The sequence below is a fragment of the Notamacropus eugenii genome, chromosome 5 (assembly GCF_028372415.1).
Source record: "Notamacropus eugenii isolate mMacEug1 chromosome 5, mMacEug1.pri_v2, whole genome shotgun sequence".
NCBI classification, from domain to species: domain Eukaryota; kingdom Metazoa; phylum Chordata; class Mammalia; order Diprotodontia; family Macropodidae; genus Notamacropus; species Notamacropus eugenii.
Window position 1 is genome coordinate 414,619,025 of NC_092876.1, and position 12,943 is coordinate 414,631,967.

At 32.5% G+C, this 12,943-nt stretch overlaps 1 protein-coding gene across 1 annotated transcript in view; it reads right to left on the reverse strand.

The window, feature by feature from the left end:
- The window catches only part of GRIK1 (glutamate ionotropic receptor kainate type subunit 1), a 141,598-nt gene that overhangs the window by 53,306 nt on the left and 75,349 nt on the right, over positions 1-12,943 (reverse strand). Inside the window, exons 5-6 of the mRNA XM_072614811.1 lie at positions 6,643-6,696; positions 70-243 (exon numbers count right to left, since the gene is read on the reverse strand). Coding sequence (XP_072470912.1) covers positions 70-243; positions 6,643-6,696 — 228 coding nt within the window. The remainder of the gene's footprint in view (positions 1-69; positions 244-6,642; positions 6,697-12,943) is intronic.

Below are 12,943 nucleotides of genomic sequence, written 5' to 3' on the forward strand. Positions count from 1 at the left end.
CCTCTGAATAAATCTCTTTTTTGAAATATAGTCTTTGAAGAATTTTTAAAAGTTAACTGTGGTACTTACTGTCATCATGCCATTCAGTAGACCCAACTCTGGCTTGGGTAGAGCTTGCAATCTTTCCATTGACCACTTTTCAATAATGGATGAAACTTGAGGATTATCAATGTTAAGTAGCCGAAATCCAGTCATATTCACTCCACTGTATCTGTAGAGTTCCAGATCTAGTGCAAAGAAATCCTGCAGTATTTGACAGAACAGATAATGTAACACATGCACTGAGGAGACTCTAAATAACAATGATTTTTTTTATCTATTTGATTTTTTTTGTAAAGGTAAATTTCCAATCTTTATTCTCATTCCTTTGACAAACTCCAGAGAAATAAGCAGTTTTGATTTTTTTCTGATACTTTTACAATTATGACAAATCTGGGGAATCTATCTACATTCAATATGCCCTGCAGACTGCACAAAGTAAATTCCAAGACTTTATAACTTATAATTTTATATTATAAATATACTTTAACAAATAAATATATTATAAATTTAATATAAATATAACACAGTTTATAAAATGTTTTGTTTATAGGCTCCATTCTTGTATTCCTAAAATATTAGAATTTGGAGTGCTCATTTGTTGTGTCATGTTGTTTCAGCCCGGCGCTGTGCCACATAGCTGCCTCAATCCTTAATTGACCCCCCATGATGCCTCTTGCACTGTTATTGAGGAGTCATTTTCAGTTGTATCCCAATCATCATGACTCCATTTGGGGGGTTTTCTTGGCAAAGATAGTAGAGTGATTTGCCATTTCCTTCTCCAACTCATTTTACAGTTGAGGGAACTAAGCCAAACAAAGTTAAACAACTTGCCCAGGGTCACACAGCTAGTAAGTGTCTGAGGCTGGATTTGAACTCATGAAAATGAGTCTTCCTAGTTCCAAGCCAAGTGCTCTTTCCACTGTACCACCTAGCTGCCTTGGAGTGTCCATAGAGATCATCTCTTCCAGCTTCATTATTTCAGAGAGGAGCACACTGAAATCTAGAAATATAAAGTGATTTTCCCAAGGTCATTCAACTAGAGGTAGTAGTAGAGATAAAACTAGAACCCAAGTCTCCAGACTTAGAATGCAGTCCTCCTAGTACAACACGTTGCTTTGTTAAGAAAACTATAGGATTAACTGTGCATGTAAGTGATTGAAAAATTGATGAGTCCATAACTGATCATCAAAACACAAGAAAATGTGGATCTTGTATGTTTAAACACTACAATATGAAATTAATTTATGAAAAATAACCTCTGCCTGTACACCCAGGATGAAGATTTTTGCAAGGAATAAAAGCATAAGGTTATGTAAGAATATACACTATCACAATATCTTTACTTCCTTCTGAAGCAACTTGGAGAGAAAACTTAATCTACATATACTTCAGTTTATGAAATTTAAAGTAGAAACTAGGTTTTTTGTAAATTCAGTAATTTTATATTGTTACTTTTTTATGACAATTATAATAGCTTATATTTATATGTAATTTGTTACAGGGTTCTATATATATTTGTATATGTATATATATGTATATTTTTTTTTCTTAAGATCATAGGTTGCTAGATCTAGAAGCAAGTTTAGAGATTATCTAGCCCAACCACATTTTTCTGGTGAGGAAATTGATGGTCAGAGAAATCAAATGTCTTACCACTCAAAAAAAGCAGGACCAAGACTTGAACCTCAGTCTTCTAAATTCAAATCCAATCTCCACCCCCATCCCACCTGCTCACCATAGAGCTCTAAGCCTATAGTCAAAATGACTTATTCTCATGACTTCAGATATGGCTTTCAGACACCTCGGGCAAGTCACTTAACCCTGTTTGCCTCAGTTCCTCATCTGTAAAATGAGCTGGAGAAGGAAATGGCAAACCACTTGAGAATCTTTGCCAGGAAAAGCCCAAATGGAGTCACAAAGAGTCTAAGAGACTGTCATTTTATACTCTTCATTCATAGTTAGCTTATAATCTTTGTTCCAAATAATATATACTTCCATATTCACTAATCTTATTAATATTATTAATTTAGTAAAATTGAGCTCCTGATAATTTTTATAGCTATAAATAATGATTTTGACTATTGGGGTCCCATAAAAATATGTAATATTTTTATCATGTATTGTAATGTAATATATAAAATATATTATACATAGCATGTTTTATTATTATATAAATAATATTATAAATATTATATTAATTATATAGAATAACATAATACATTTTATTATTATATAAATATTATATGTAATATGTAAAAATATAACAAATATAATGCCTCCTGGATGGTATCTAAAGATCCCAAATAATCAAATACCCAGAGGTAAATTTCAGTTTTGACAGGCAATTTGGTTATTGTTATTTGGCATTGTTGCTGTGTCTTCTTCTCATCCTTTTTACATGATATTCAGATAAATGGTCCAGGGAAAAGTTGCTATCTCTATTATTATTTTTTATGTTTCAATATTCTTTAAACATCTGCACATATGGATAAAAGACTTCATACAATTTTTTAAAAAAGCTATTGGGACATAGTCTTACCTTCTGACGGTTCAAAGAAAGCGTTTTTAAAAAACAACTAAAGTGGCAAAGTGACATGTACCTCATCCTGTTCTTACATAGTTTTAATTTCTTCTACTACTATGTTTATAAAGGATAATGAATTTACGGTGTATAATTCTTTCTACTTCATTCTTTCTAGATATTTGGTAGCTGCTAAAGTTTTGTAAGCAGCAGTGATATATTGCAGGTTACATTGTGTAATCTTCATTAATCCCTAAATCCAGCCTCCTTCAGGTGAAACCTTCCTGTAATTTCTGGTGATAATGACTTGAGCACTGTTTAGTTTCCACAAACAATTATGCATCACTCAGTCATGCGTTTGATGTTTTTTGGATGTCATATTGTTGCTTGAGTTCATGCAGATGTTATCCATGGAAGGTCTTTTAACTGGATCCCAGCTCTTTTATAGTCTCTATCTAGAGGTATAATATTCTCAGTTGTATCTGATTTAACTTCTTGATGAAATGATATCTGCTTGTTCCAAAAGTATTTCTTTCAGTTTTTAATCTGTTTATCATAAGTTCTTAGAACACATGCCAATCTGCCTCCATTTTTTTTTGGGACACTGTGCTGGTGAATAGAGTGAATAGAGCACAGGATATTTGGTCAAGATAAGCTGCATTAATATCATGCCTCAGACACTTGCAATGAGCAATTCATTTAACCTTTATCATCACCATCTGGAAAATGACAATAATAGCACCCACTTTATAGGGTTGTTGTGAGGATTAAATCTGTTAACAAATGCAAAATGCTTTGCAGACTTTAAAGAGTATGTAAATGCTAGCTATTATTATTGCCATTATTTCTATTATATTGCCTTGGGGGTGATGAGTCCTGGATTGCACTAATATTGTGTAGGGTTTTGGTTAAGATACTTTCCAAATTTACTGTTGTCCAGTTTCATGTTCAGTATTGCTTTCACTCATTGATTCCCTTTGACTTCTGGATTCAAGCTCAAAGTCTTCAATCTCTACCTTGGAGCACATTGAGAACTTTATATCTGTCAGGTACCAATGATGTTTAAAAATTATTGGAGAAAGATGGAATAGTTTAATGTAGAGTGCTTGTGAAGCCATATAAATCACATCTAAATGTGATCAATAATATTTTGGTGCGATCTTTAACTTGGAAGCTATACTCAGTTCCATCTAGGAAATAAAATAATGACTTTGAGAAGAAGCAAAATTATAAGAGGTTAAACTGTGGTTTTATATAATTAATTCCATGTGAACTTGAAATACGGTGGCATCTTCAATCTATTTGATTCTGTTTTACTTATTTGCAGTAAGGGGTTAATTCATGAATGCAGAACTAAGTCAACAACTTTCTGATAATAAATTAACACAATATAAATATTATATTCTCAAGTTTATTATGAATTTGTATCATTTTATGATGATTTGGCTAGTTGATAATGGATATCAAATTTCTGATGTATGATTCTAGGCATTTGATTATGCCTTTGTAAGTATCTGATAGATCTTTAATTTTTTCAAATTAAAGTTTTCAGACATGTAACCTATTGCTTAATTATGTAATCTTCATCAATTAAATGTCTATTGGCAATAACCTGGGAAATATAATGACTATTCTCTATGTCTCCTTTCTCTGCCATAACTCCTCAAAGGTGTGTTAGAAATAGTAGGCTTTGCTATACCTTCTTGAGTCCTGGCTCTGAGACAGCTAATTCCTTTCATAGAAATTCCTTAAGAAGTGATGCAGTGTTTCACGCTTTTAAAAAAGTTATGAATCTCTGTATTTCTATAAACAAATCTTATTGACTTGACATTGTTTGACCTTTTTATTAGCATACTGTTGGTCAAGTTCATGTGAAATCACCCATTATGGATTTTTAGCTGTTGTATAACATGTTTCCCTAGACTTCATGCAGAAATAGGACATTTTCAGTTACATTTGATAAGTCCAGTGGTGTCTACTTGTGTTAGTCTTTACTTGTACTCTATGAAGTGAGTTCTGCTCTTTCCAAAATGATTTCTGTAAACTTTAAACCTGTTTGTTGTGTGTTCTGACACTGTGGAAAATGCTAATTATTTTGTAGCTCCTTTGAGGTGATGATTTTGTTTGGATACCTTCTGTAATTTATTGTAATTAATTTGACCTTGCCAAAAGCATATGTTAAGTCTGGCATTGCTTAAATGTTAATTGCTGTAAATGTTCCCAGTAAACTTCGACTTCAGGATTCTATTCAATCTCTTAACTCAATTTCCCCCCAATGGCTTTTTTCTTGTTGTGTCTTGCTAGAGAAGACCAAGTTATTTATATTGCTTTCAACCATTAGTTCAATTTGAACTCTGGATTCAAACTCCAAGCTTCCAGTGTCTGTTTTTTCATGGTGCATATTAACAATTCTACATTTACCAAGTCTAGATTACAGGTTGATGTCACTGGAGAAAGTTTTCATGAGATGAAATCCTTTTATGTGGAGTGATATAACTTGATGCTGTCTATGTATATTAAGAGATTAATAAGATGCTTTGGAATGACTCTCTCTTTAACTTGAAAGTTCTATTTAATGATAAAGGAGTTAATACCAGGAAGGACCATGTCAATATCATCATCATCATTATTATCTTGATCTAGTACTATGATTTCATCTTAATTGAGAACTACTACTGTTAGAACTGTCTCTTATGTAGATTCATGTTATTTCTGGCAGTGAGAAACTACATAACTTGGTCATGGTCACATTGTGTTGTGTTGTTTTCAAAGAGGACCATGACATCAGGGAAATGATGACATGACTTGCAGTTGACTTTGATTTAGTGATGGAAGGCTGTGCAAAGTCATCAGCCTCACTTTCTCCTGTAGAGCCATCTGGGTCCAGTGACCAGATATTCATCAGAATGACTGGAGATGGCCCACAATGCAATGGGAAACCCTGTCCCTTTTTGGCTAAGGTCTTTTCAGGCTCTCATTTTGAGTGAGGTAAAGCCCATTCAGTGAATGGGCCTCTTTAAGAAGTGAGTCAAAGGATGACCCTTTTAATTAAAAAAAATAATAAAACTGGGAGGGGAAGACTCTCAAGAATGCTGATCACAAGAGAAATAGTTACTATTGACATTCACTGTAAAGCAGGAGGGCCCAAAATATAGCCATTAAATGCTATTTGGGCAGGGACCTATTGTGGACCAATCTATGAGCTCCAGCTAGTATATGTCAGAAAAAAGACTTGAATCCAAGTGGTCTGGACTTTAATACCTGTCCTCTGCTCACTGTGCCTCATTTCATTCTTAAGTAGATAGAAAAATGAATACAGAGATAATCATGTTAATGTGCATATGATAGAAACTTTTAAAATATTTGAAAAACAAAAAACAGGTATGAATTTTCAAATTTGAGTTATAGTCATGTGTCTTATTTGTGTGTGGGGGGGAGTCTTTGCTTTATGAAGAGGGAGAATTGATTAAATGAGCTATCAGGAAAATAATGGCAACTTAATTTCTATTAAATTAAATGACTAAAACCATGCCCCATCCAAAATTTAGCTTATATATTATGGGAGGCACATATATACACATACATGTGTATGAGCACACACACACACGTATGTAATATGTATTTAATTATGTATGAACTATATTTTTCCTAATGAGGCAAAAATTTGAAGGATAAAGCATCATCTAGTCTGAGGAGGTTCTAATTAACCTATGGCTACTGCATTTTCAACTGACTACAATCTATAAAACAGCATCACATCAATGCAGACATATTGGTTCATGTTCCAGTATATGATGCTTATACTTTTATGTTAATTAATTATTAATGAACAATACAAATGAATAAAAATTGATGAATAAAAATTAATATAATTTTCATTTTAATCCCTTTCCAGGTTATACACAATGATATTGGTTTTAACAAATACTATTCAGCCACTACCAGATTTGGAAGACTTGAAGGAAATTAAAGCAAGTATTCTTTTTCAGTTCCCTGTCCTTAGACGATGCTAAGTTTATACAGAAGTTACTCTCTTTCTCTCGTATTATTAAATCTTCATTTTCCTGAGACATTCTTACCAGTGTTGTGAAAAAGTAGTGATAATATTCAGTCATCATACCCATGAAAAGAATCTGTAAAACACAAAACAATGTCAACAATTATTGAACATGCTTGGAACTTTGTGTCTCAGTTTTACTTTAATTTCAATCATGACAACTGGCAATCATGAAGGGGTCTTGAGAAGAAGGCTATTCCTCAGAGCAACCTCTTAGGAGAAATTTTCTCTGGTGAAATTTTCACTCGTGGAATCTATCCACTGAGGACTGTACCAGAGACCTGACTCATCCCTTGATCTCAACTCTTTTCATCCAAGGTTGGGGAAGTTGCAACTTTGATTATTTAATTTTAATATAATGTACTGTTGGTTATTAGAACAATTGTTTGGTAATAATTGGCAGCTGAAAACCCAGAAAGTCCCCCTAAGGGACAATCCCCTTAGAGAATTTTTTTCTCCAAAGGAGACTCAGCTCAGGCTAAGGAATGTTCAGAAGGCATGCACCAGTGGCATCCACTTGGAGAAGTCCTTAATAAGTCTGGAAACAAAGATACTTCCCATTCAAAGGGGTTGGGAAAGTCCAGTCCTTTTATTTTGTGAGGGAACTCTCTTTACAGAAATTCTAAGTACAAAATGGGATGCAGGGAGCCAAGGTAAGCCCCTTATTAGAGCTGTACTCCTTTAAGTAAATTTTCCTTAAGGGATGTTGGTGGGATTGGTAGGTGATTCTAGTCTGATGAAGGGACCAGAACTGATGAAGTGAGATAGATAGAGTTAGTTAAGCCAGCAGACACCTCTTAGGAAACTTGTCTACTTCCATTCCAGGAAGGTGAAAGGATAACAAAAGAAAGAGCTCCTTAATATTTACAAAATCCATCTAGGAAATAAATAGGTTGCAAATTTGATCGAACAAAGGCACTTTCATTTTTAAACTGTACACACTAATTTTTATTACATGAATTAGAAACGTTGTAATATGTGGTTCTGTATGATTTTTCTGGTGTGTACTTTGGCAGAGAGCTTAGAAGGGTGGAGTTTTAAAACAACTCTTCTAGCTAACAGAGACTTAACCCTCATAAATCTCTAGTGAGGAATAAGGAGGAAGACTTTGCCAGTAAATGATTTTTCTGGGTCTATCTTTTCATTTTATTTATGTTTGCAAGTCAAAGTAGATTTTTCCTGGGGCCTTATTAGCCAAAGGAAAAAGAGTAAAAACTTTTTCTTGAGAAGGAAGTCCTTCTCTACCTTCCAGCTTTGACTCGATTGAAAGGCAGACTCTTTGTCCTCTAGTCTACAGAGATTTGTGGCATCATAAACTATTTAGAGACTAAATTTGTTTCTGAAATGTAATTTCTGTACTCTAAATTTTCAAAATGTGGTTGGTATGTTTTTATAAATGCTAAAATGTTTTGGTGAATTTTGGGTTAACACTAAACTTAAGAATAAAACTGTGGGTATTACTTGAAAACAACACTTAGATCTTTTATCATTCTATTCCCTGAAAGTGAAAGATTTACTGTTTTAGTGCAAGGTAGAAGGTAATTTCACTGATAAGAGCAAAGGGAACCAAAGCTAGTTTGTAAATAGTATCAGTGAAATTCGAAAGTGAAAAAAAAAGCACAGGTTTTCAGTTTAAATTTATCTGGTGTTTAAGAACTGCCTATTAACTTTTTCCTGGTTCACAAAAATGAGAAAAGCTGGTGCATATAGTTAGATACTTGGAAGTTATACATATTAAAATTAAGTACAGATCAATTGAGAAAGAAAATTTTAAATTGTTGTTTGTTTTGAAATTAGAAATCTGGCAGTAAAACTATATTAGATTCCCCAGTTCAAGTATGAATCTTAAATTGAAGTAGATTTGGAATGACTTGCGAAGAGATGATGAGGCTCCTACCCATTTTATAACAGAATTTTTATAATAGAAACACAAAGCAAGATTTGGGGTTAGATCCAATCATGATCTCAGACAAAGTTAAAGCTAAAACTGATTTAATTAAGAGATAAATAGGGAAACTACACTGTGATAAAAGGCACCATAGATAACGAAGTAATATTAATGCCAAACTTTATGCACCAAATGCTATAGCATCCAATTTTTTAAAAGAAAAGTTAAATGTTATTACAGGTGGAAATAGATAGCAAAACAGTGGGAGACTTTAGCCTTCCTATCTCAGAACCAGATAAATCTAACCAAAAAATAAATAAGAAGTCAAGGAGATGAATCAAATCTTAGAAAAGCTAGATATGATGGCTATCTGGAAAGAATTGAATGGAATAGAAAGGAATGAAAATACTCAGCAGGACATGGTACCTAAAATCTTGATAGTTAAATGCAGAAAAATAAATGCATCTTATTTTCAGATGATAATGCAGTAAAAATTAATAAAAGACAATGGAAACAGATTAAAATTTAATTTGAGACTAAAAAAACCTAATTTTAAAGAATTAGTGAGTTAAAGAACAAAGTCATAAAAACAATAAATGGTTTTATTAAAGAGAATGGTAAAAATGAGACAACACACCAAAACCTATGGGATGCAGCAAAAGTAGTAATCAGAGGAAAATTTATATTTCTAAATGTTTGTATTGATAAAATAAGAAAGAGGGGACCAATGAATTGGTTATTTAGTTAAAAAAACTAGAAAAAGAACAAATTGGAAACACTAAAAATTAAAGGTGAAATTTATTAAACTGAATATAAGAAAATCATTTAATTAATCAATAAAACCAAGAATTGTCTTTATAAAAAATAGATAAAACATTGGTTAATATGAATGTTTTTAAAAAGAGAAGCAAACCAAATCCCCATTACTAAAAATGAAATGGGTGAATATACTCATGATGAAGATGAAATCAAAGCAATTAATAGGAGTTATTTTGCCCAATTATATGCCAATAAATTTAACAATTTAAGTGAAATGCCAGAAAACTTGCAAAAATATAAACTGCTTACATTAACAAAAGAGGAAATAAAATACCTAAATATACCCGTATTAGGAAAAGAAATTGGACAGGTCATAAAGGAACTTGTTAAGAAAAAAAACCCAGCAAGATCAGGTGGATTTGCAAGTGAATTCTACCAAACATTTAAAGATTGGCTAATTCCAATATTAAATAAATTATTTGGAATAATAGGCAAAGGAGTCTTAACAAACTCCTTTTATGAAACAAATGTGCAAAAACAGAAAGAAATAATTATAGACTAATTTCACTAATGAATTTGTATGTAAAAATCTTAAATAAAATGCTAGGTAGGAGACTACAATAATATATCACAAAGATTACACATTCTGAGCAATTGGGATTTATATCATGAATGCAGAGATTGTTTAACATTAGGAAAACTATTAACGTAACTGATTATGTCATTAACAAATATAGATATAGACCAACATCTTACACTGTATTCCAAGACAAGGTCAAAATGTGCACATGATTTAGACATAAAGGGTAAAACCATAGACAAATTAGAGGTGTGCAGAATAATTTATCTGTCAGATCTATGGATAAGTGAAGAATTTATGACCAAACAAGAGATAGAGAGCACTATAAGATGTAAAATGGATAATTTTGATGATATAAAATTAAAAAGGTTTTACAAAAACAAAACCAATGCAACCAAAATTAGAAGGAAATCAGAAAGCTAGGAAAAATTTTTACAGCAAGTGTCTCTCATACATGTTTCATTTCAAGTGATCCAACCATTCTGGAGAGCAATCTAAAGGCCTATAAAATTGTGTATACCCTTTGATCCAGCAATATCACTGCTAAGTCTATGTTCCAAAGACATCAAAAAAAGGAAAAGGGAAAGGAACTATTTGTACAAAAATATTTGTAGTAGCTCTTTTTGTGGTGCTAAGAACTGGAAATTGAAGGATTGCCCATCAATTGAGTAAAGGCTAAACAGGCTGTGGTATATGATTATGGTGGAATATTATTATGCAGTAAGAAATGATAAGCAGGATGATTTCAGAAAAACCTTTTGTACAGGACATCTTTGCAAAACCCTTCTAATTCTAGGGCCTTCCCCCTGTTATTTATTTCCTATTTGTCCTGTATATAGCCTATTTGTATATGTTTGTTGTTTCCCCCATTACACTGAGAGCTCTTTGAGGGCAGAGACAATCTTTTGCTTTTTTTTGTATGCTATTACTTAGTGCCAGTGCACATAGTAGGCACTTAATAAAGGATTATTGACTGACTAGTACTTTTAATCTATTATTGAATAAATGTATATATGGTATGATCTTCAAAAGCAATGATAAAAAGTCTTAAAGCATAGCTAACATATTAGATAAATTTAGAAAGGATAAATGTGAAGTCAATAAATCATCCTCACCAGCACAGGATAGGGGCAGGACAGTTACACTCTAACTACTGTACTTCTATACTAACAGTACTTCAACTACTATTGAAAAAAATCTGAAGGATTTTAGTGGATTGTAAATTCAGTATGGATCAACAGTGTAATGTGACAGCAAAACAAAACAAAACAAGTGAAAACGCGGGAAATTCCATTTTAGATGGTCCAGACATGATCCTAATCCCATTACATTTGTAACAATAGACACATATTCAGACCTCAAAGAGCTAAAAAACCCAATGCATAACTTGATAGATGGTTATCACAATTTATTAGAATGCCCCAATCTAGCTAGTTTCCTGGGCTCTTTTATGAACTGTATGAAATTCGAATCCCACATCCTTTTTGTCCTATAGGATCATTAGAGTTTGAATAGCTGAAACGTAGGAAGACAGGCATGAATTAATGCCTTATAAAAATAAGTAAGAGAACAATATACTTGACTAAAATATAGCAGAACTCAAACTGATTGCAATGACAAATTTTAGTCATGAAGGACAGATATACTTCCTCTTTCTATAAAGGAAGGGGCCTGGGGATTGGGAATGTTGTACGCACTGTCAAACCTGGTTACTCTTTTCAAGAAGATTTGCTTAGTTCTTTTGCATGATTTTGAGGAAAGATTCACTGGGGAAAAGGCTATATATAGTCAAATTACTGTGGTGCACTTTTAGAAGTACTTTGACCCACTTTAAAAAATAAATACATATCTAAAGAAAAATTAATAAAATAATTCCTTATCAGTAGAATTCAGAAATTTGTAATTTCTTTGTCACTCAACCCTCTTTTTACAAATATAGCCCTCCATAAAAAGACTTAAGATTTGGGGATAAGAATTCTTACTTTAATAAAAAAAATTTGTTGGGAAAACTAGAGAGCAGTATGGCAGAAACTGGTCATAGAACAATTTCTTACATGATTTACCAAGATATAAAGAGCGATGTTTAGAACATGGAACATATTACTTATCAGACTTATGGGTAGGTGCAAACTGTATAAATAAACAGGAGACAGAAAGGAAAGTTAGGTGTAAGATGAATAATTTCAATTATGTAAAATTAAAAAGATTTTATATAAATAAAACAAATGTAGCCAAGATCAGAAGGAAAGTAGAAAAGGGGGGGGGGTGGGATTTTATAGACAGTTTCTCAGATACAAGTCTTATATCTCAAATATGTAAAGAACTTTGTCAAATCTATAAGACTGTTTTGATTTCTTCATTGGAATTCTCCAATTGATAAATGGTCAAAGGAAATATGTGCAGGCAGTTTTCCAATGAAGAAATCAAAGCAATTTATAATCATATGAAAAAGAGCTCTAAAATCATTATTGATTAGAGAAATACAAATTAAAATAACCTTCAGATATCATTTTACACCTACCAGATTGGTTAAAATGATTGACAGGGAAAGTGACAATTTGGAGAACAATTTGGAATAATACTGGAAAGAGTCATTAAACTATATATACCCTTTGGCCCAGCAATACCACTATTAGGTCTATTTCCAAAGATGACTAGGGAAAAAGGAAAAGAACCTATATGTTCTAAAGTGTTTATAGCAGCCCTCTTTGTGGTAACAAAGAACTGGAAATTGCAGAGATGCCTATCAATTGGGGAAAGGCTAAACAAGTGGTGGTATATGATTGTGAGGAATACTGCTATGCTAAAAGAAAAGATAAGCTCAATGATCTCCAAAAAACATGGAAAGACCTGCATGAAATAATAAAGAGTGAAATAAGCAGACCCAAGAGAACACTGTATACAGTGACAACAATATTGTTTTAAGAACAACTTTGAGTGAAAATTTTATTTTGACTATTTCAAATACTCAAATTATCTATAAAGGATATATGAAGAAAGACACTTAACAGTATCCAGAGAAAGAAGTGATAAATAGAAGTATGTATAGAACAATTTTATGCGTGTGTGTATGTATTTGTGTCTAATAGTAGCTAT